Source organism: Otolemur garnettii, unplaced genomic scaffold, assembly GCF_000181295.1.
Source record: "Otolemur garnettii isolate 467f Iridium unplaced genomic scaffold, OtoGar3 scaffold00031, whole genome shotgun sequence".
NCBI classification, from domain to species: Eukaryota; Metazoa; Chordata; class Mammalia; order Primates; family Galagidae; genus Otolemur; species Otolemur garnettii.
In genome coordinates this window covers 9,611,419-9,635,630 of record NW_003852426.1, presented here as the reverse complement: position 1 = coordinate 9,635,630, position 24,212 = coordinate 9,611,419, and the positions used below count along the sequence as shown (strand labels likewise).

General features: G+C 40.0%; 1 protein-coding gene across 1 annotated transcript in view; it reads right to left on the bottom strand.

The window, feature by feature from the left end:
- Positions 1 to 24,212, bottom strand: part of DNAH8 (dynein axonemal heavy chain 8) — a 294,583-nt gene that overhangs the window by 141,663 nt on the left and 128,708 nt on the right. The window contains exons 39-48 of the mRNA XM_003789318.3: positions 23,643 to 23,747; positions 23,050 to 23,211; positions 18,915 to 19,139; positions 15,996 to 16,168; positions 14,579 to 14,757; positions 8,472 to 8,659; positions 5,974 to 6,060; positions 5,773 to 5,880; positions 4,294 to 4,428; positions 2,532 to 2,693 (exon numbers count right to left, since the gene is read on the bottom strand). Of these exons, the coding sequence (XP_003789366.3) occupies positions 2,532 to 2,693; positions 4,294 to 4,428; positions 5,773 to 5,880; positions 5,974 to 6,060; positions 8,472 to 8,659; positions 14,579 to 14,757; positions 15,996 to 16,168; positions 18,915 to 19,139; positions 23,050 to 23,211; positions 23,643 to 23,747 (1,524 nt within the window). The remainder of the gene's footprint in view (positions 1 to 2,531; positions 2,694 to 4,293; positions 4,429 to 5,772; positions 5,881 to 5,973; positions 6,061 to 8,471; positions 8,660 to 14,578; positions 14,758 to 15,995; positions 16,169 to 18,914; positions 19,140 to 23,049; positions 23,212 to 23,642; positions 23,748 to 24,212) is intronic.

Genomic DNA, 24,212 nt, shown 5'->3' with positions numbered 1-24,212 from the left:
GACCTAAGGAGAGAGTGGTTAGGGGGAGGGTGTGAAATAAGCCCCTGGCAATGTCTACTCTTTGTACCAGCCAACAGAGTGGCTGGAGTCCTTTCCCTCACCATTAGCACACAGGGGCTGGGAGGAGGCACACAGAAACAGCAAAGGGGATTCAGGAGACATACTAACAGCGCTGGCAGGGTCTGTTACAACATCCCGTCTGTGGTTTCCTTAACAAAAAATGTTAACAAAAATTCCCGAGGTCCCCTGAGTTTGGAGAGGAGAACTTCACTTCTTATAAAGGGTCACAGCCTGCAGGCTGGCCACCCTGACAGGGTGGGAAGCTCTGCCTGAAGGGAACACAGACACATCAAGGGAGTGGAGGCTGGACAGGGATTTATGCTGAAAGGTTGGCCAAATATACATATTCAACAGGCAGGAGAGGTTATGAATATTCACAAACATGCCGTGTTACATGTGACCCATGGGAGTGGAGACAGCATTTAAATGCATTACAATTAGGCTCTATAGGTCAACAGGTGAAGAAAGGACACAAGGGCACTCAAGTGTGTGGCCTCCATAAACTGGCCCAAACCAGTCCGTGGCTGATGGTCTCTGAATCAAGAGGAAGTTACTGCTAACAGTCTCTTGTCCTATCAATGCTGTAGTTACATCCTGTGGAATGGTGGGGGGAGGGAGGCAGGTGCCAGTTAGATAGCATCAGAGTCAACATTGTTGTTGAAACAATTGTTTCAACATTGCTTATCTCAACATTGTTGCTGAAACAGTTGTTTCAACATTGCTTATCTAAAGGCTAGTGGTTGTTTAGCTGCTAGAAAAAAAGAAAAACCTTGTGGCAGTTAGAACATAAGTTTATCCTTTAAGTGTAGGGGCAAGTGACTTAACCCTTGCCTGGTGTGGCCTTAGGTCCTATTTATAATTTGGTACCATATGCCACAAGTCAATGTTGTCAGTCTTATGATCTCTATTTTAACAAAAATGAGAACTCAAATGTCTGAAAGCTCATCAGGGATAGAATCCGAGTTATTTTTCTAATATTTTGGACAGAAATATATTACTGTTGTGACCCAGAGTTTAAAAGCAATAGAGGCACTGTCCATATCATTATCTTCAAGAGCAGTATTACTGACATCAAGAACTCAAAATTCTAGTCCCTACCCACTGAGATGACTAGTATGAATTTAGTATTCAATATATTGTATGCATATACATAGAACATATTTTCTCAGAATTTTTTAAAAAATACTTAGAATGGTTTTCAATACACAGATGAAAACTATTTAAACTTATCCTCCATGTGCCTATTTATTTGTAAGGTTTAGACATATGTCTCAAATACTTGCATGTCTTATAACTTGGCAACAAGAGTAAGTCAAAATAAGAATTTTTTTGTTTGTTTGTTTTTGTTTTTTTGTTTGTTGAGATAGAGTCTCACTATGTCACCCTTGTTAGAGTGCCGTGGCATCACAACTCACAGAAACCTCTAACTCTTGGGCTCAAGTGATTCTCTTGCCTCAGCCTCCCAAATAGCTGGTACTACAGACACCTGCCACAGTGCCCAGGTATTTTTTTTTTTGTTGTAGTTGTCATTGTTGGTTAGCTGGCCTGGGCCAGGCTTGAACCTGCCAGCCTCACAGTGCATGTGGCTGGCACTATAACCACTGTGCTACAAGTGCCGAGCCAAGAATGTTTATGTTTTAAATGCAATTTTTAACAATCTCCACAATTTAAGCTCCTTCATTTTCCAATAGTCCTGGAAAATACTCCCAAGGCATCAAGCTCACAGAGATTTAATCTCGTGTCTCTGCCACAGCTTCTTGAGTCTGCTGATAAAGCGTGTGGACAGCTAACACAAGGATGGAAGGTGTTGACAGACACAGGCAAAGGACTTAAGTTTCAGTGTATGTGAAGGATACAACATGCCCAGACACAAAGCAGGAACAAGGTAGCCCTCCCAAACTCCTCAGACTGTATCCAGCAGAGGCGCTCACAGCTAGTTGGCTCCAGCTCGCAGGGTTTTACATCCTACTGTCCCATCCCAACTGTTGGTGAGATTCTGGTTACCGCCCAACTTTCCACCAGGTGTAACGATCACTCCTTGATTACTGTGAGGCTGGGAAAACCCATACTACTATTTCTAAGACAAAAACACACCCTGAAGGACTCTTCTTGCAATAATTACATGTACAGAAGGCACCAAAAACATGTACACACATTTTAAGAAAGGAAAAAAGTGCATTAAAATTGTAATACTCAAGTCATGTTTGACTTTGCAATTGCAAGAGATATGAGATAGAATACACGTTTGCAAACGAGTGTTACTGGTATATACTGACTCGAGTATTACATTTTTAGTGAAGTTTTTTCCTTTCTTAGGATGTGTATACGTGTTTTTAGCACCTCCGTATATGGTGTTTCAATTTAGCTCGAGCATTTCCATGAGGTGAGACTCATCATCGGTTCTTCTACTCAGATGGCGATCTTTAATACACGTTTATTACTACACTGATGAAAGATGAGATTTCCTTTACCTGCACAAGTTTGAGGTTCCAGGGCGGATGGTTAATCAAGCCTTCCAGCTGAACCTGGTTGGTTACTGCAGCTTGCAGTTCCACATAAGTACTACTGTCCAGCTGCAATCCTGGGAACAGGTCATTGATCAAGCTGAGGAACAGGGGTTCATCTTCATCGATCTAAGGGGGCACAGGTTAAAATAACTCATTCAGACAACAGATACTGATCATCTACCTAGAATCCGCATAGCACTTAGCGCCTCATGCCCAGAGACTCATCTCTCATTCTCCTAATCAGTCTGGCGTCCTCTTTGCTTCCTTTCTCCTGAGCACCACCACTGAATACACATGGTACCCAAAGTTCCTTGGCATTCAACAAGTCTACAATGGAGCCTCAGAGTCTGATCTCATTACTTTTTTATGAATGCTTTGCTTCTCACAGACTGACATTTGCATTAACCTTAAAAACAGCAATTTATAGTCCAAATCCCACGAGAATAGAGTATTAATATTTTATTTAAATTGAGAGGAAGAACCCATAACCCTGCAAGGCTCAGTTCAACACTGGGTGGGAAACTCCACCAGGGAAGTCTTCTCAGCCTTTTATATGAGCAGTAGGTTCGAGTGAACCAACTCCAATCCTTACTTGCTATGTCTTTAATATATAGACTGCTCCATTCCCAACCTCTGACCCTTTCTGATTTCTCCTTATTCTCTAGAACTTCCCTGATGCTTTTTAAAATATTTATCCAGGAATTTCAAGAATGACATTATGTAAGAGAGGCAGTGAGGTATACAGGAAGGAGCAGAGGATTTGGCATCAGAAAGTCTTCCAGGCTTATGTTCTAGCCTCTCAACTGATGATGATTACAGGTGAGTCCTCCATCCCCTTGAGTCTACTTCTCCCACAAGTAAAATAATAAGCAAACTAGCCATCTATATCCCAGAGCTCAAGCAAGACAATATGCCTGCAAAGTCTTCATAATAGCAATGAACTCTACAGATGTTACTTGTTTTTGTAACTAGAACTTGAGCTTCCTGAGAACTATTTCTTCCCCAGCCTGGTGCACCCAGGGCATGGGCACAATATGAGGCCCATAGATGCCCTTGAACAACCACATGAACCTCTGCATCAGCTTGCTCCAAAGAACCTGGCTGTACCTGTGACAAGCACAAAGCAGGGACATAACTCTCATACCTCCATGGCAAAGTTTTAGTATGACTTTGGAAAATAGGAATGGACGTACCTGAGATGAGCTAGTCATACACAGAGAAAGCAAAACATCTCATGGTTTCCTGTGAACCCAGATTTTCATCTTTAGAATTTGTGTCACATTAGGAATAATGACAGAGAACTGGGCTGAATTTTGGAGCTGACGCCCACCAATGACCTGTTTTATTGCACAAAACTGCCAAAACGAGGCACTGGGCTGAGCAAAGTGGTGCACACCGTAATCCCAGCACTTTGTGGAGGCAGAAGGATCACGTGAACCCAGGAGTTTGAGGCTGCAGTGAGCTATGACTCCACTGCACTTTAGCTAGGGCAACAGAGTGAAGAACGAAAAAGAAAAGAAGAGAAAGAAGAAGAGGTCCTTCCAGCCCTTGTTGGTCATACAGAGCATAGGAGTGTTTGTCACCTTCTGGAGCATAATGGGAGCATCACACACCTGCAATTATTAGTGCTCATAGCTCAACACAAGCCAACTCCCATTTGTCAGCTAAATAGAAAGAAACCAGGTCAAAAGCTTGGAAGAGAAGTGAATTCAGAGAAGCAAGATACCAATTTAGAGAGGTTCATATCTCTCAGTCCTCTCATGACAGTGCTTAATTCACTATCTTCTGGTCTGGCTCTTTTTTGAGATCCAAGTGTCCTCAATACAGATAGAATATTTCTCAATCCAAAGTCATAATGAACCTAAGATGGGACAAGAGGGCAAAAAAAAACTATTTAATTGAAAAATTAAATGCAGAGTCACTCTATGCGTATGACATTCTGAAACTTCTAAGTCATAGTTCTGAAGTGGCTGAGGTGTAAAGTTTTATTAGCTCAATTCTCCTGCCTTTCTTTAGCTGAAAAATGATCATTCCCTTGGAAAAACCAAGATGCGTGATACAGTATTCGTACCTTAAATAGCTTTTGAAAATAATACTGTCTGAGCAAAATGCAGTAGATTTTAAATATATAGTCAAAAGGCTACAAACTGTACGATTCTGTTGACATAACATACTTGAAATAAAATTACAGAGATGGAGAAAAGGTTAGTGGCTGCAACAGGTTAGAGGTCTGGGGGAAGGTGAGTGTGGCTACAAAGGGAGGGAAACCTGAGATGGGACAGTTCTGTGTCTTGATTGTGGAGGTGATTACCTCAGTCTATACACGTCACATAATTCCACAGAGCTATACACCCAATTAGACACGCGTACATGTATAACTGGAGAGACTGGAATGAACTCTGTGGATCATTCCAGTATCAATTTTCTGGCTTAGTTATATTTTAGTTACAGGATGCCAACGTTAGTGGAGGCAATGTGAAATGCACAGACCTCCTTGTGTATTTCTTTGCAACTTCCTGCAAATCTACAGTTATTTCAGAATAAAAACCTTTAAAAAATACATAACCAATAGGTCCAATTAATTACAAATACAGGGTGTCCCAAAGATTGCCCCTAACGTTGCCATACATAGGGAAAATGGAAAATTGTAATTAAATGTACCTTCATTTACAAATAATTCATAACAAAAGGCCGGGCATGGTGGCTAACACCTGTAATCCTAGCACTCTGGGAGGCTGAGGCAGGTGAATAGCTTGAGCTCATGAGTTTGAGACCAGCCTAAGCAAAAGTAAGACCCTCGTCTTTACTAAAAATAGAAAAACTGAGGCAGGAGGATCTCTTGAGCCCAAGAGTTGGAGGTTGCTGTGAGCTATGACACCATAGTACTCTACCCAGGGCAATAGCTTGAGACTCTGTCTCAAAAAAAAAAAATTTCCTAACAAAATTTTACAAAATATTCTCTGTTTGGCACCTCTTCACAAATTCCATAAGGAATATTTTGCAAATAAAGGTGCATTTAGATATAATTTCTCATTTTTTCCCTATATGTGGAAACTTTAGGGGAGACCTTTGGGACACTCTGTACATTCTAGAAAAGAGTCAGTGAGATTTTTTCTTAACTCACTGATGAGCATTTATCAAGGTAAAGCTGTGAAATGAAAAACCAAATTCTATAGCTAAAGAAAAAATAGATACACAAAGTTACCTGTTTAGTAAGTTGCTCTTCACAGAGTTTGTAAAGAACATAAAATTTTTGAGCCAGGATAACATTTTCAAGAAAACCACAGCTTGCGAGTTTAACTCGCATAATGATCTGAAAAATAATATAGTGAGATTTTTTTGACAACTTTAGTGAAAAACAGGAAAGAATATAAATTATATTATGGTTTTAAATCCTGGTACATACCTGTCTATCGGGAACCATCATAGCAACCGTTCTAAACTGGATTTTTAAGTTTTCTGGTAGTTCCTGGCGCCCAGCATATCCAGGGTTCTAAAAGTTAAAATATATTTAATTTTTAATTGTTGATATAATCATCATTTTCTGAACACAAATAGATTCTAAACCCTTAGTTCAGATGGTACTGAAAAATACTAGATTCATAAAATGTCCCTGTCTTCTCAAAAATGTGTATTGAACCATCCATATTTATTAATGTTCATATCACTTCCTTTTACACGTTTCCATTTTCACTATGTTACTAAAGTCGTATAACAATATTGTGCAGCAAAAATTAAGCATCTGTGTGTTTACTGACAAAGAAATAGAAAATGAGAGAGTAAAAGAGGAAACAGAATAAATACCTGGATATTATGGTCTAAAATATGTTACTGATTGAAAAAGGAAAAAGAAATTCAGGATTTTATTCTGCTCAGCCTACTCAGGTGTGTTTTATTTCATCTCTTCAATTATTCTTTGTAGTCATCAAGTTCTCTGGATGACAAAAACCCATGGTGAAGGGAAATTAAGAAGAGAATGACACGGAAAATATTGAAAAGGAAAAAAAGTCAAGGTGGACAGGAAACTAAGGCCTCCTATGATAGGTCAGAACCAAAAGTCCCAAAGGAAAGGTTGGAAGTTCAAAGACGAGTACAGCAAACAGGGGTCAGTTATTTCAGGCAACTTCACTGAGAAGCCTTCAGTCCCATGAACACTTACTGGGCACTGTTGAGAGGCCAGATACTTTGCTAGGTGCTGGAAATACAAAGATTGCTGGTTGCCTGTCAATACTCCTTCCTTAGTCACGGAACCCAAGCCTCAAACTACGTACATCACCATCCACATTAAAAACTGTATTTCCCACCCTGCCTTGCAGCTGGTATGACTAAATTCTACACAGAAAGGTGCAAAGGAACCAATTGTATGAAATCTCCTTGATGTTGGTTTGAAGGAAGTTGATTCAATCAACAGGATACAACAAAATGCAATGCTTTCTGCAGCATCTTGAGTCATAAGGTGACCCCAAGGGTGGAATCCCTGATGGAGCAGAACCAGAGGAGGATCTTAACAGAATAAATCCTTAGGTGTTGAGCTACAAATTTTTTCTTGCCTTAATTATTCACAGCTTAGTGCAATATCTAATTGCTATTTTCAATATTTTCTTAATCCAGAGAAAATGTTAAACTTCTTTTAAATTCTTCTAGACCGTGGTTTCTACACTAAGTAAATTACTTCATCCCATTTCCTGAGTTATAACTATTCACTTCTGGATTATTAGTATTTTTCCCTAACTTCTTTAACAGAGGTTTGCTTACAATAAAGTTATTGGAAACATTTCTGATTTTGCTTCCTACAATCTATCTTTTTCCACTGGGACTTTTAAAACTCCAGGTAATTTGTATTATCTTGCAACTTGGAGACTTCGCTTTTAGATAATACATAAAAACATTAAAGCTGAACATTTTCCTAATTCATAGAAACTCCTTTTTATTCATGCCTTCAATTTTCTATCTGCTTCATTACTGAATCTCAAAAGCTCTGCCCTCATAGGAACTGAATTTGTTTCAATTCTTTGGCATAAACCTTGTTAAATTATTTTGGAATTTTAAGTCATTCCTTTTTATTCCATGTCAGAGAAAAAACAAATATAGAGATTAAGAAGTCAAGTTTTGATGTTGGAGAGACAATAACCTCTTTCCCTTAATGGTTGTGAGCCTTAAGACAGCTGTTAAACCTCCCTGCACCTCAGGTACCTCAGCTATAGAAAATCCAGCCCAGAGGAGCTGTAAGATGAGATAATGTACCTGGGAGAATCTTTAGTGTTACTAACCAAATAGTTCAGGTTCTTCCTCCCTCCAGCCACCTGACAGGACTAAACTTTCCCACCCCCTTAAAGTTAGGGATGGCCATGAAACTTGCTTTGGCCAATGACTTGTTACTTATGTCACTTCTGGAAAGGAACTCTAAGGACCACAGCACAATTCTCCATGCTCTAATTTCTCTCTGCTACAGCACCCAGCAATGACTGTGGTAACTATCTTGTCAGCCTGAGTACCAGAGTAATTACATATACAGCAACCCTGGCCTCCCAGTCCCATCCCAGATAACTCACAGTAGACATACGGCATGAGGGAGAAATAAGTCTTTGTGCTTCTAAGCAATTAAAATTTGAGAAGTATTTGTTACTGTAGAATAGCAGGAGGTATGCTATTCAAGACAGCACATAGAACATTTAATCCCATACCTTACATATAGTAAATGTTCAGTAAACAGTAGCTATTATCATTAACATTATTTTACCTTCTGTCTGGGCTATATCTGCTTCTCAAAACAAAAATCATGCAACAGACAGACTAGCTCATGACTCCTGCACAGCCAATCACATACCCACTAACATCTGCTTTCTTTTATTTAAGCCTGTAACAATTAAACTAATCAATTGCATTTAAAGCCTATGTTCTCACCATGGTTAAGAAGATTCCAAATTCTGGATTTAAATCAACACAATCACCATCAGAAAAAATGAACTGTTTTTTCCTTTCTTTTCTTGCTGTCAAAACAATATAAATTTGTTGTGCCGCCACTGACAGTACAGGCAATTCAATTCTGTTAAACTCATCAAAACAGCCCCAGGAACCTGACTGTGCGAGACCTGGCATGAGAAACAGTTAATTTGCAAAGCTTCGCTCTGTAATACACCTTCTGGATAGCAGTTATTTCTCCAAAGTGCTCCCATACGATTATATATTAAAACAGGATTTATGTAAAGTTTCATATTTGGCTGTTTACAGTGACATCTTTAATTCCAGTGATCGAGGTTTAATTACATATTTGTATATCATCACCAAAATAGCACACTGACAAAATGAAAGTATAGACATGTCATTATACCCAGGGATGCTGAAGGGTGACAATATTTGTTCTAGTCTGAAAGTGCCACCTCGGTGGGGATGGAAGGAGCCACACAGTGTTTGAGGAAACTGACAAAACAAGAAAGGCCTTGTCACAGCACATCTTTTTGTTCCTTTTTTATTGCAACAAGGTAGAAATGTCAGGATGCAGGTGAGGCAAAGAATGGCCAACGGGATTTTTATTTATTTATTACAAAACTCAGCACTAAGAGAGACCTGGATACTGTGAACATGGCTCCTGTTTAATTTCTAAGGATGAAAAGCTGAGTCACCTTCCAGCCATACAAAACGCTTCCCCCGCTCTCAGTATTTCTTCTCTCTCCTGTAGGAATTGCCATTATGGCGGGGGAGGTCTGTGTGCCTGTGTGTGTTATATCCTTAAGTCTCTTAAGTTTTCTTTCTGTGTCTTTTTACAATGTATTCTCTTGGCTAAATATTCCAACTCAAGAGAGCTTTTTTTTTTTTATTTGCACTTTCCATTTCCAAGAATTCCCATTGTTATTTTCTCATAGTAGTGCCTGATTTTCTTTAATAGGTTGAATTGATATTCTTGAATCTCTGAAACTATTAATTTTATTTTGAGGGTTTTTTCCTGTTTCTTCTATTGATTCAGTGGTCTGTAGATCTCTTTACTGTGTTGGGTGCCTCCCTAAGTTCTTAACATATTTTATGAGACGTTGTTACCTCTGCGCCATGGTTTCTGAGTGTGTATTTCCTCATCCCAAAGGTTCGTGTCTGCAGTGTTGCGTGCCTGCCCCTCCTGATGAGCGGGAAGCGGTGGGAGAGGAAGGAAAGTTTCCCTCTGGACGTGGGGCTGGCAATCTGACCCACTTCCTTGCCTTTCCTCTCTGGCACTACCTCCCATCAGGGGAAGATCGTTGTCCAGACTCCCACTTCAGAGAACTGTGTTACAGCTTTCATAAGGAGGGAAAACACGGGCGACAGGCACTTGCTTTTCTTTTTCTGTGACTTCTGCTATCACTTCGGGATTCTCAGGCCACCTTGTGCTCTGCCGTGCTTTTCTCCACCACCCCCAATCCTCAGCTCAGGGGCGTAAGAACCCTTCTTGTTGGGGTTCAGAAATCTTTCAACACATAGGCAATCATAAAGAACAATATAATGAATAAACATGTACCCACTTACCAACTCTTAACATTTTCCTTCCAATTTCATTCAATGAATAGAATATTAGAATGACAGTTCAAGTTCGTGAGTGTCCCTCTCTGGGATTTATACTCCCTCCTTCCCCAGAGGTAACTTCCATCCTGAATTTTATGTCAGTGGCTCCTAGCCATGCTTTTAAACTACTGCTCTCCTATGTATACTCACAAACACCATTTACTTTGCTTGTTCAAGTGTATTATGCTTCTATCTAAATATTTTACATGTCCTTCTGCAATTTGATTTTTTTGTTTGGTCTTATTTTTCTGAGATTTATCTGTGCCCATCTGTGTACATCTAACTGTACTGAACAGCATTACACTGCATAAACACACCAGTTTAAATACCCATCCTACCCTCCATGGATATCGGTTGTTCCTGACGATGGGGCAGTCCTGCTCCTGTCTTCCTGCAGTCCGTGTGAGGGTGAAAGCCTGGGTCAGAGAGGATGCAGAGCTTCCCCTTCACCCTGGTGCCACCTGTTCTCTGAAGCAGGTCTACCAGCTTACACACACCCAGCTGCTAAGGGGTATAGTTCTGACACATCCTCACCAGCAGTGGTTCTGTTGGACTTTCCCACTTTTGCTAATCTAACAGGAGAATGATTATGTCATTATTTTATTTTGTGTCTCTTGGTGATTTACAAAGAATCTTTTTAAAACACTGGATATTATTAATCTTTTGTCAGATATGTTAAACGATCTTCTATATGTAGCTTATATTTTTTCTACCTTCTTAAATGGAGACATATCACATAAAGGCTATATAATTTCATATATAAATAACTCCCACATCCAGGTAAATAAAGGTAAGAGCCGGATGTGCAATCTCATTGTATCTGCTACAAAGACGTCTTCACATCCCATTCAAAGGAAGGGCTGGACGGGTGGACTCAGAACGTTTAATACAGGGAATCTTCAGTGCATTTCTCCCCAACCACATCCTCCTCCCTCCCTCCCTCCCACAGGGAGGAGCAGCTCAACTGAATCATTTTCTTGCTGTTCTTTACTATGTATACATAGCTACGTAATTTATTTTTAGTTTTACCCACTTTTCAGTGTTAATAAATTTCATGCTATTGTATGTAAGTTTATGAGACTGGCTTCCCTCACTCTTTGTTTATGAGACTGCTCTATGTCAAGGCATCCTGGAGTGACTCCTTTTTACCACTATATAGCATTACTATATGCCATTTCATATATAATATTTTCATTCCTTTTATATGACATGTAAATTATCATGCTCACAATCTATGTATCCACACCACCATAGAGGATACTTGGGGTTGTTTCCAAATGTTTGCTGTTATAAGCAATGTTGCTGAGAACATTCTCTCTCATTCCCCCAGCACAAGCCGAGTTTATCTGAATAGATACCAAAGGGTGGGTTCATTGCATCACAATGCAATGATGAACAGAAATGTGTGCTGAGAACACACATGCATCCTTTTTAAAGTAATGTCAGTTAATATGAAGCCAGAAGATGAGCTAATACAAAGGGGGATAGGAGAATGAGGAAGCAGGAAAGGGGAGAAGGGAGAGAGGTGGGGGGTTATGGTGTATGGCCCACCTCTTGCTTGTGGGACACAATTATAAGAGGGACCTTATATAACAAATGCAATCAGTGTAACCTAATTCTTTGTACCCTCAATGAATCCCAAACAATAAAAAAAACTTTGAAAACCAAAAATAATAATAATAATGTTAATTAAAAGATTTTATACTCTGGCCTGGTGCCTGTAGCACAGTGGTTACAGCGCCAGCCACATGCACCAAGGCTGGCAGGTTTGAACCCGGCCTGGGCCAGCTAAACAACAGTGACAACTGCAACAGGCACCTGTAGTCCCGGTTACCACTCCTATAGGAATGGGTGTTTCCCTTGCCCCAACCCTACCAATGATCAAAAATGCCCCACTTTCTTGTTAATCTAATGGAATCTTACAATATGCATTTCTTTGGCTGCTGGTCATTTGGTTTGCTTCCTCTGTGAAATGGCTTTTCCTCATTCCCTACTGGGATCTTTTCCTCATTGATTCATAGGCAGTATTCATATATTTGGGATACTAGCTTTTTGTAGGTAATATTTGTTGCTTAGGCCTTTTCCTAATTTCCAATATGACTTTTCACTCTCTTTTTGGCATTCATTGGTAAACAGGAGTTTTTCTTGGCAGTTTTTTTTTTTTTTTTTTTTTTTTGGCTGGGGCCGAGTTTGAACCCGCCACCTCCGGTATACAGGCCGGTGCCTACTCCTTTGAGCCACAGGCACTGCCCAATAAACAGAAGTTCTTAACTTAGGATAGATAAATGTATCTTTTCTTTATGTTTTGTGACTTTTCTACCTTTGTACTCTAAAAACAGAACTATCTTATTACATTACCTTCTAAAAAACTATACAGTTTCACCTTACTCATTTTAGGCATCTAATCTCCTACAACTGTTTGTTGTGTATGATGTGAGGTAGGGATCTAATTTATCTTGTTAAATATTAATCATCTCTTATTCCAGAACCACTTGTTGTAAAGTCCATCTCTTCATCACTGATTTTCAGTACCACCTTTATCACATGTCAATGTTCTTGGCCTGTTTCTTCATTCTCTGTTATATTCTGCTAGTCTATTTATCCCTGCCCCAAAACCACACTCTTAATTACATTCTGAATGGCATCTTTCTAAAATTTTCATTTTCTATTCCTTGTGGTTCATAGAAGTAAAATTGATTTTTGTATTAATTTTATGTTCTAACAAACTTGCAAAATTCTATTTTTCTATAAATTTGTTGAATTTTCTTTATGGTCTACCATGTCATTTGTAAATAATAAAATTTTGTATTTATTTCTTCCTAATATTTGTGTTTTTGTTGCTGTTTCTGTTAGCACTGGCTAGGATTACAATGCAATGATGAACAGATATAATGTTAATGAAAATATTTGTTTTTACGTCAAATCAAAGATAATGCTTTCAAATTTTTAGCAGTATGTTTTCCATGACAGTTTATCAGGTGAGCCATGTGGATGGATGCCTGGAGGAAGACCCTAAGAAACAGTAAGCTGGGGGTTCTGAGGAAGGAGTTTGCTATAGATGTTCAAGAAACCTCAGGAAGGTCAATGTGACTATAGCAGAGAAAGGTGTCAGGGGTGTCTTGGGCCACACATTAAATACACAAACACTAATGAAAGCTGATAAACAAAAAAAGGTCACTGCATAATTTTCCTGATATCCAACACCACAGATAGAACAGTCTTCACATAATATGCATGCAGCTCATGGGCCATAGCTTGGACACCCCCATGAGATGCAGTCAGAAGCTCAGAACAATACAGCAGGGATGTGGGAAGGAAAGGTCTGATCATGTAAGACAATAAAGAACTGCTGTGAGGACTGTGGCTTTTCCTCTAGGTGAAGGCACTGGACAGCTGCCATCAGAAGAGTGTCATGACCCAACTCCCATGAAGGAGGATCACCGTGCTGCCACTTGGAGACTGGAATGGAGGAGGAGGACACTGGGACACCCAGGAGAAAGCTGACTGGATGGTCCAGGAAGAGACCATGGTGGCCTGAATCAAGATGACCACAGTGGGGATGATAAGAGGCGTTCAGGTAGCAGGTGTATTCTGAAGGTAGAACCAATAGCGTTTGATGACAGACTGGATCTGAGTACGTGATGAGAGAAAAGAAGAGTAAAAGGATGGTCAAAGTAGTTTTTTGATTTTGAGGTTTTTTGTTTGTTTGTTTATTTGTTTGGGTTTGGATTTTGTGGTCTGAGCACCAGGAAGAATGGAGTGACCATTTAGTGAGATGGAGAAAGCTGAGAGGGAGACTGGGAGTTGGGTTTTGGATACAGTGAATTTGGACCTATTAGACATTCAAGAGGAGATGTCAAGTTGACAACTGTACACATGAATCTGGAGTTTCAAGGAGAAGCCTGAGCTGGAGATAAGAATTTGGGAGTTGTCATCTAGATGGTATTTAAAGCTCAGTCTGCATGAGGTCATCAAAAGAATACATGTAGCTTGAAGAGAAGACCACCAAGGACCAAGCTCTGAGGCTGAAGTGTCCTCTGTCCATCCGACATCACCTCCTCCCCACCTTTCAGGATTTTCTCAACATTTCCCCTCTGCTGATGGCCACCCTTCTTCTTATTTTCCAATGTTGCTATGCTTTTTAAAAATCTCTCACTTCAATAAGATTTAATGCAGGAAGAGAAGTCACATGTGTCACCAATTTGCCTGCTTCATCTTATCTCCTCCACTATTGATTTACACAATTATAAATTGATCCTATTTTAATAATCCAATGCACAGTCAATAGATAGATGATATCACAGCAATAGTACTGAACTATATGAAATTTATGATAATCTGGCCATATGAAAATGGCAATATCACATGGATCAACCTATACTAACGTTGATTACGTCACTTTAGCCTTCTACCAGAAAACAATGTTAGAGGGAAATAAAAATAAATTCATCAAAAATAACTTAATGTTGTTTGACGCTTGCCTTTGAAAATCCTTCCGAGGCCTCTGAAATCCATTTGATCTGAGCAGTTGAACACAACCACGTATTTTCCCAAACACCTTCCCATGTCCTTCGTGGTTTCTGTTTTGCCAGTGCCTGCAGGTCCTGCTGGAGCACCTCCCATGTTCATCCCCAAAGCCTGCGCCAACGTGATATAGCATCTGCAAGTGTTGATCAGAGGAAGCCTAGTGAGTACGGTGACAGGTGTTATAGGAAAGCCCAGCAAAAGCCCAAGGTGATTGAAATGGGGCTGTTTATTTTAGAGTTTGAGTAGCTCCCATAAAAGAGGCAACTTGACACTCTAGATTTCTTGGCATAAACTTTTAAATCCCCCCACCCTGCCTTAAACCCTTCAGGCCTTCCTCCCACTGTGGACAGTAGGGAAACCAAATGCCATTGCTGTGCTGGCAGGTGTTTAACATCTGGCTCTCTAACCTGGTTTTCATGTTCGCCAATTTCTGTGGTATAAATACTTCCACCATGGCCAATGACAAGCTAGCAATGTGACATCACAAACCGGTGCCAAAATGCACATAGTTGGCCCTCACAGGCTGATACAGGTCAGCTCCAGCACACCATTGCAAGTAAGTCAGTTAACCATGAGGTGGGCATTTCACTCATTTAGAGAAATACAAAGGATAATGTAATGCATTTCCTTGTAGCCATGGTCCAGATTCTGTTGTATTTGGTGGATCTAAGTAAAACGCAGTAAAGATATTAGTAAAGCTTCGTGAGACATGAAGCTTACTATGTAAACACCAGCGGAAGAGAAACACAGTGACAAATACGTGGTTCAATGGCACTGGGCATACACACGTCCAGAGGAGGCAGCCCTCCTAAAGTAACAGCACAGCTAACATCATATAACTCAATTTAAGTAATTCTGTGAACATTTATTGAGTGTCTGCTATGCACAGCATATCGAACTGGGTGTTGTGGGATATACAAAAATGAAAAAGACCCAGTGCCTGCCTCGTGACTTATACTGGAAAGAACTACGAGGCGATGTGCCACTGACTAATTACTCAGACTTGGCTAAGAAGCTTCACCTTAGGTATCAATTTCCACATCTGAGAAACCAAAACACTGAATTAGATGATCTCCAAAGTACCTTCCTCCTTTGCATTTTTAACAACTTCTTTTATGGTTCCAGGAATAATTTCTCATCTTACAATCTAAAATTCACTATTAAATTACTTACAGTCAACATTCTCTATTTCATAGAAATTTAATGTACATGTATGTTGAAGTAGCAGTCACAGTTATTTCATTGTTTGAGTGACTTTAATGAGGTGGCACATCCCCAACATGACAGCAATGTGCTTAAGTTACTATTTCAATGCAATTTGAAAACAATTTTAAGGTTACAAAACAGAATAACAAAAACTGCGTCTCCTACCTATCTGTTAACGGCGTGATCACAAGACGATCAGTGCATCCCAGAAATTCATTCTGATAAATAAAATCAACATCTGTAATAGACACCACAGTTTGATCCAAATCTTCCTTAAAATAAAATCTACTTTGTTTTAGCCATTCAAAATCAGTAGCTGATTTGATATGCATTTTTACCTAAAAAACATGAAATACAAAAAGGTTACATACAGAATCGTAATCGTATAAAACATAAGCATAAGGGACTTTTCATTCACTCTTTGGTGACTGATTCTCCTCATTTAACAAGTGCTTATTGAGTTCCTTCTTGTGTGTCACTGTGCTCAGTGAACAGAGACAGACATGGTTCCAGCCTCCTGCCGCTTAACAAAAAAGGGCAAAAGACAAACAGTCAAACGTGTAAGTGCAATACAGTATGAAAAGCACTACCTCCAAAATTCAGGGCCCATGAATACATGTAGCAGGAGGACCTACCCTCGATCAGGGGGCGTCTGAGAGGAGAGCTCAGAGAAACAAAGAAAAAAACATCTAAACTAAAACCTGGATAAACTGTAGAAATTAGCCTGGAAAATAAAACATAAGGGGTAATGAGTATGGGAGGAGAAAGTGCTGTGGGCAAAGGAGATCTGGTTGGCATGTTCAAGGAACCGAAAAAAGTTCAGTACAGGTGGAGTATCCAGGGATCTGAGAAAGAACGAGAGTTGACAAGGCTTTCTAAGGCCATGGGAAAGGGTTTGGATCCTCATGGCCACTGGAAGCCACAGAAGGAATGGATTGGCAGGGAAGTGCCTGAGCATGGATGTCCATGTGTCTTCCTGCACCAACACCACAGCCAAGCCACCCAAATTGCATGGCCACCAGCTGATGTGTGTGGGACGAGAGGTACTGGGCTCCCATGGCCATGGGTGCTCCATTAGAAAAGATAAAGCCAGTTAACAACCTCTAGGACTTCTATCCCAATGCAACCCACATTTTGAATTGCTTATGACTTTCTACTGGGTAACTTGGGAGAAACCCCAGTGATGCCTACTCAGGGAATCAACATAGGAAAGTGGCAAATGGTCCTCTTCACTGGTCTTAAATCCAGCAGCCCCCCTTCCAGCTCTTTCAGCTAAGACTAAAACATAGACCTGCGATAACCATACAATATTCAGGTCTCCACAAGACCAGGTCTCCAGACACCCTGCTATTTACAGTCTTCCATTTTCTTACTGTTCTTTATTGCATTGCTTCCCGGCCAGTGAAGGATTCTGGCTTCCCATCTAATACTCAGTTTGTATTCATCTCCTTAAAAAAAGCTACTTTCAGGTAACTTAGTCCTGCTGGCCGTAACCCCAGGGAGTCTATTCTCTAAACAGAACCCATAGCTAAGGAGATGCAGTCAGCTAGCTGCTTTCAACAATCTGTTAGAGTGACAAGAAGGAGGTGGAGGTGGAAGAAGAGAAGAATAGCTACTGTATTTATTGAGTTCTTACTATCAGGCTGTTCTAAACATTACACACATACTAGGGCTGTCTGGAAAACATCCAGCCACGTACTATGAAAAACAGAGACACGCATGGCTGGATACTTCCCAGACAGCTCCTGTGTTGCTGTATGCTGGCCACGAGGTCTCATTTTAGGTGGGATGCAAACTGAACATGAGCTCAATGGTGATTAAGACAAAAAAAAATTAAAAATAACCAGTTTCACAGTTTGCATTGTGTATGGGTTTCTTTGAATCCATTCTGTATGGAAAGCAAAGCTTTGTTCAGCACTTAATTTTAAAAGAAATTTCTTCCATCAGATTTCAGTTTTAGGAGACAGTAAGAGCTGTTTTGATATCCTCAAAAGCATATTTATAGCAAAAACAATAATGAATTCCACACTAGTGTTTCTTGAGGCGGACTTCAATGGCAGTCAAAGTATAACAATTGCAATTACTAGAAGCAAGTCTGCAGAGAGCCAACAGTGTCTAATAAGCAGCTTTCTAAAGACCGGCTTGGTCCAGGGAGAAATCCTACAGCAGTCTTTCTCAGACTTTAATATGAATACAAATAACCTGGGAATCTTGTTAAAATGCAGATTCTGATTCAATAGGTCTAGGGGAGGGGGAGGGAGGCCAGAGATTCTGCTGTCCTAACAAACTTGCAGGTGATATCAATGCAACTGGGTCAGCAGAGGGAGGATACAGACTGCAGGGGAACAGGTGGACTGACCCTGAGTCCTTCAGCTAATCTTCAATAGATATAATTTATCAGAACTTTGGACACAAGTTCAAAACAATCTGATCATATTCACTAAAATTGGGCCCAACCTGCATGAATTATGTATCTCTGATGAAGGAAAGCGATACCTTTAAGATGGGTCAGATCAAGCAGAACAAAGCAGTGGTAGTTAAAAACTGAGAGATGTCAGTACATCAAAACCACCTGGGGCCCCTAGCCCATAATAGAATCCCTGCCTTGCTCACAGCCACTGATTAGAGTCCTGCTTCCAAAGCAAATTCAAATACCACCCTTCTCACTATCCCCTACAGAACCTTGTCCCAGGCAAGCCCCAATGTCCTGCCCCACGCTGTCAGTGTGAGAGTTTCCTGAGGTTCAATTCCACCCAGCCTGGGCTTCCCTCCCAGTCAGCCCACAACCAATCCCACCTAAATTATATCACATCCTGGTCATTTGGTTTTATGGAACAATTAGTTGATTCATACAACATCAACTGATTCCAGATTTTTAGAGTGCCAAACAAAAACACATACAAACACAGTTGTTTAAACCACCTCGTATAGATATTTGTAGACATGGTATGGAGGGAGACAGTTTTGAAAAACGAACCAAGTAGATAAGAAGTTCATATGAGTTAGGTAATATGTGTAATCCTAATTATTCATTATTAATTAGTACGTTAAATTACTTTAAATTAAGAACAATAGATAATTTACCAAGTCATCAAAAATATCTCTCTGATGCACGTGGATGGTAATCAGAGTTTCAAACTTCACTCTGTCAAACTTGGTGAGGTCATGTGTCGTCTGACTGATGAGAGTATTCAGAATGTCCAAAAATTTCTGATTGGTCACCTGCATGATCTTCCTGTCATCTTTTGCATTATTTAAAGCCTCTTCTGAATCATGTGTCCACAACATCTGAATTCCTAGAAGACCAACCTAAAAATCCAGTAGAAATATTTAAATCTGCCAAATAGTTAAAGTACATTTGCAGTAAAATTTTGTGGTCACTTATTTGTATGAGGTGACAGATTCTATTTATTTTAAACTAAAAAAGAGACATACATTTCTCCATTTCTAAAGAGAGTAACAACATTTAAAGTTTTAACTATTAATATTTGATATTGATGTGGATAGATAAATAATAATTTAAATAATGGCTAACTTTTTCTTTTTGAGACAGAGTCTCACTATGTCGCCCTTGGTAGAGTGTTGTGGCATCACAGCTCACAGCAACCTTGGGCTTAAACGGTTCTCTTGCCTCAGCCTCCCAAATAACTGGGACTATAGGCACCCGCCACAACACCCAGCTATTTTTTGTTGCAGTTGACATTGTTGTTTACCTGGTCCAAGCCAAGGTCGAACCTACCAGCCTCAGTGTATGTGGCACCATAACCACTATGCTATGGGCACCAAACCTGGCTAACACTTATTGAACTTTATGTATATTATAGAAAAAGATTAGGAAACTTTTCTGTAGACAGCCTAAGCCTGCCAGGCCTGAAGGTACCAGATACATTCATGCAATGATTGTTCTTTCTCCAGAAAAGCAAATGAAATTAATGAACTTTTTTTTTTTTTTGAGACAGAGCCTCAAGCTGTCCCCCTGGGTAGAGTGCCATGGCATCACAGCTCATAGTAACTTCCAACTCTTGGGCTCAAGCAAGTCTCCTGCCTCTGCCTCCCAAGTAGCTGGGACCACAGGCGCCCGCCACAACGCCCGGTTGTTTTTTGGTTGCAGCCATCTTTGTTGTTTGGTGGGCCCGGGCTGGGTTTGAACCCGCCAGCTCAGGTGTACGTGGCTAGACCCTTAGCCACTTGAGCCACAGGCGTCAAGCCATGAACTTTTTATTATGTATTTTTCCTTAAGCAGGTTTTCTGAAAGTCTGTTTGCTCTTCTAAAAACAATACGCTGCCTATCTCCTTTCTTGATCTATCACTTTCTCTAACATCTGCATTTTGTCTTTCTACGTTTCCATCTTTATCTACAGAAGAGAGAGACAGAAAGGGAGAAGGGAGCAGTTAGTATCTTCTGTATCTTAATGAAGCCATAAAGACATGGTGGGAGGATGTGACCCTAGGCCTACAATGTCTGCCTCAGAAAAGGTACTGAAAGTATAAAAGTAGCCTGAACATGACCCATCCCCACCCCCTCACTGAAACAACTGTCCCTTGTTCATTCCTGGAGTCAAGCAATACATCCACGATTATTTGGAACAAAAAGAGAGTCCCACACTTACAGGGGACCAGAAGCCAGGGAGGCCACGTGTGGATGCTGCTTGGCATGGGTTTGACAGTGGGAGAAACCAGAACCCCCATTGCCTATCAATTTGACACTTTTCCTGCTGCCCAGTGGCCAATCTTGAGGTGCCCAGATAAACATAAATGAAAGCACCCAGCTGAAGTAAGCAACGGGACATAGAGAAAGTAGCTGGTGCTGGGAAACCCCCAAGAGCAAGCAGATTCTGGCCCTGATGGCAGCAGAAGGTGGCCCAACAGGGGAAAGGAGAAAAAATACAAAAGTAAAGCAGTGCACAGCGGCCTGACTTAAAGGCAAACAGACCAGCAGACCCTGAAAAACCACTGCGTGATGATACACATCCAAAAGCAACTCTTTACAATGATTACCCTGAGTCACCAAAAACAGTTGAAATTATGCTTTATACTCCGTCCAAGAAGGCAGGAGACGTAATGGTGAAAACTGGAGGATGTTTCATTAAAAACAAAAGAAGAACACTCATTCTCATCATTATTATTTCCTACTTTAAGAAGCACGTTAAAAAATACTGGACAGCATCACATGTTCTCACTCATATGTGAAAGTTAAAAAAATGTTGATATTGTAGAGGTAAAGAGGGAAACAGGTCACTAGAGACTGGGAAGGGTAGAGGGAAGAGAAATAGAGAGACGTGTCAAAGGAAACAAGGCAACAGCTAGACCGGAGGAGTAAGTTCTAGAGCTCTATACCACAGAGGATGACTGTAGTTAGCAACAACGTACTGCATAGGTTCAAATAGCTACAAGGAGGATACTGAAAGTTCCCAACACAAAGGAATGATAAATGTTTGAGATGATGAATATGCTAATTATTCTAATCTGGTGACTATACATATGTATCAAAACATCACTAAGTGTCCCAGAAATATAATTTAAAAGAGAAAAAAAAAAAGAAAAAGGAAGAAAGGAAGGGAGGAAGGGAAACTATTAACAGTCATCATTTCCAGGTGGTAGAAATATGGGACATTTTATTTCTGCTTTTATATTTTTCAAAAATTTCCAAACTTTTGCAGCAAGGATCTGTTCCATTATAATCTTTAAAACATATTTTACAAAAAAGCAGAAGCGAAAAATCTTGAACAATGTTAGATTCACTTAATAGTGGGAAAATTTCAGTCATTTGGAAAAACTGCTTTAAAAATAATGAATATATGCTAAAGAAAATCCTGACAGCAGGTCAACTTTCCTACCATATCCCGCTTAACTTTACCACTGTTCTGAACTTGCTCGCAACTCTCTGCGTAATGTCAAATCTTCAGTCTAAATTAGAGTGAGCCCCTCCCTCAGAATATATAGCAGCAATTTTCAACTGGTGTGCCGGTGAGAGGCTCTCAGGTATGCCATGGAATTTTTTGAAGATCATTAATTAAAGCACAGTAAGTATATTCTTTTTTGTTATTCTTTTTTTTTTTTTGATCAACATAATTTAAGTATGCCATGGAAGTTTAACTACAGGTTCAAGTGTGCTATGAGATAAAAAAGGTTGAAAGACACTGTTATATAGTGTCCGGCTCTCGTGGGACAGGGAAAATATGCTGATTTAGCTTAAGGAGCTATTTTCTCAATTTACCAAATAAAGTATTTCATAAAGCTTTACCACAAAGGTAATAATGCTAATAAAAACATTAAAGTTTACCAAGGATAGCAAACAATGCACAAAAATCACACTATTAAAATATTCTCTCCAAAACCCATTAATTCCATATTGTACTTATGCAGTGAATAATGTCGTATCATTCAGCTGTCTCCACTGTGTGCGCACAGTGGATTAGAATTCAGGTTGGGAGAAGAGGGTGGAGAAGAAACATAGTTTAGACAAAAACCGCCTCTGTTTTCCCTGAATATCTTTTGCCTTCTATCCTGTGTTCTCTTTGCCTCAGATCACAAATCATCACTTTTCATTTATCCTAGCTGAAAATGTAATGAATCCGCTGGCACCTGCTCCAACTGCAGACTCTCCCAGGTCTTCTCTTTTTAAAAAGTTAGTTGCATAAGAAGCCTCCTTTAAAAGATTATGCCAAGTACAACCACTCCGTTTTTCACTTTCTGTAAAGTATTCCAGAAATTATGAGGTGCTCAATTGTTTTTCATAAAATAGGCTCTATGTTAAATGATTTGGCTCAGTAGCTAATGTTAGTGTTCCCAGCACATTTAAGGCAGGCTAGGCTAAGCTGTGAAGTTCAGTAGGTGAGATGTATTTTCAATTTATAATGGGTTTATCAGGACATAACCCCATGATGAGTCAAGGACTGTTTATAAATACATATATTATGTATGTATTTACACACGCACACATACATGTTTCCCACAAGTGGTTTTAGCCTCAGTATGTGGCCTTAATAATGGGAAAATAGCTGCATATCCTCTTCCGGAGATGGGAGGGGGTGGCCTGGAATGGTACTGGCTGACAAGCAGGTGGCTGTGAGCAGAGGTTAGATGAGGGTGGGTAAGCCTCTCTAACTAGTTCAAAGCCACAGCAGCCTCCACACCACCAAGCTGGCCACCTGCTAAATATCCTCCCCCACTCATTTCCTTGTCTATTAAGCATTATTTAAACACTGTGTGTTCTCACCTGTGCTGGAAAATGGTTGAGGAAAGGTAAGAGTTGAAAACCCGAATCACTGATCTGATAGAACGCAGATCTGATGATGTTATGTAATGAGGACATCTGCATTTTTAACAATTCCAAAAGCCAAATCTCTACAGGACCTTTGGCCATAACAGAATTATCCAACTAAAATAAAAAATTATAATTATATTACAAACAGATAGTAGCTAGGTATTTTTACAAATGCCACACACTTAACAGATCAAAGTACCTCAATGCAAAGCAAATCGTTTCGTATTTCATATAAAATATTTTAAACGTGGGTAAAAATTATCTAATACTATAGATGGAAGGATATAGTATTAGGTTAGTATAGATTAGTATTTAGTATAAATGATAGCAGTTAGCATAGATTACCTAGCGTAGAACTTCCATGGGATAGATGACAAAATGAGTCCCAGAGAAGTAAAATGATTCACCCAAACTAGTTCATAACAAAGCGAGGGCTGTCTACCCACCTTCTCTCCATTTTTGTCCCCCTATAAATGAATTGCATTCGCCTCATCCAAAGTTTTTAAAGAGATCCTAATAATGAAATTCGAACCAAGCAAACTTACAACAATTTTTTCTCCTTCTCTTGATATGACAGCCAATATCCGATCATAGTCTTTTGCGTGAAATGCCACCTCATTGATGTTGTCGGACACAGCAGGCAGATGAGGCTGTCGGAAGACAAGACAAAGTGAAAACATCACACAGGAGCCACTGGCATGGGTTTAAAAGCCTTGATATTTTTTTTTAGCCTTGATATTTTTATTTAATTTATTAATACTTTATTTTTTCTTAATATTTTATTTTGTCAAAACAAACACATACTCTGATTTGACCCTTGACTGAGTTGGAGGTCCACTATTTAAAATCCAGCCCTACACATGTTTTCTACAAGTCTAATAAATGCCCCCCAATACTATGGAGATTGGACTAATGACTGTCACCTTCTTCCCGAAGGAGACTGGACCATACTGCCCCAGCCTCCCTGCCTCCCAGAGACAGCTACATCCTGCCCTCTCTGACTCTTTCTCCATCTTTCAGCTCAGTCCTGCCCTCTCTCTGACTCTATCTCAACCTTTCAACTCCATCCTGCCCCCTCTCTGCCTCTATCTCCACCTTTCAGCTCCGTCCTGCCC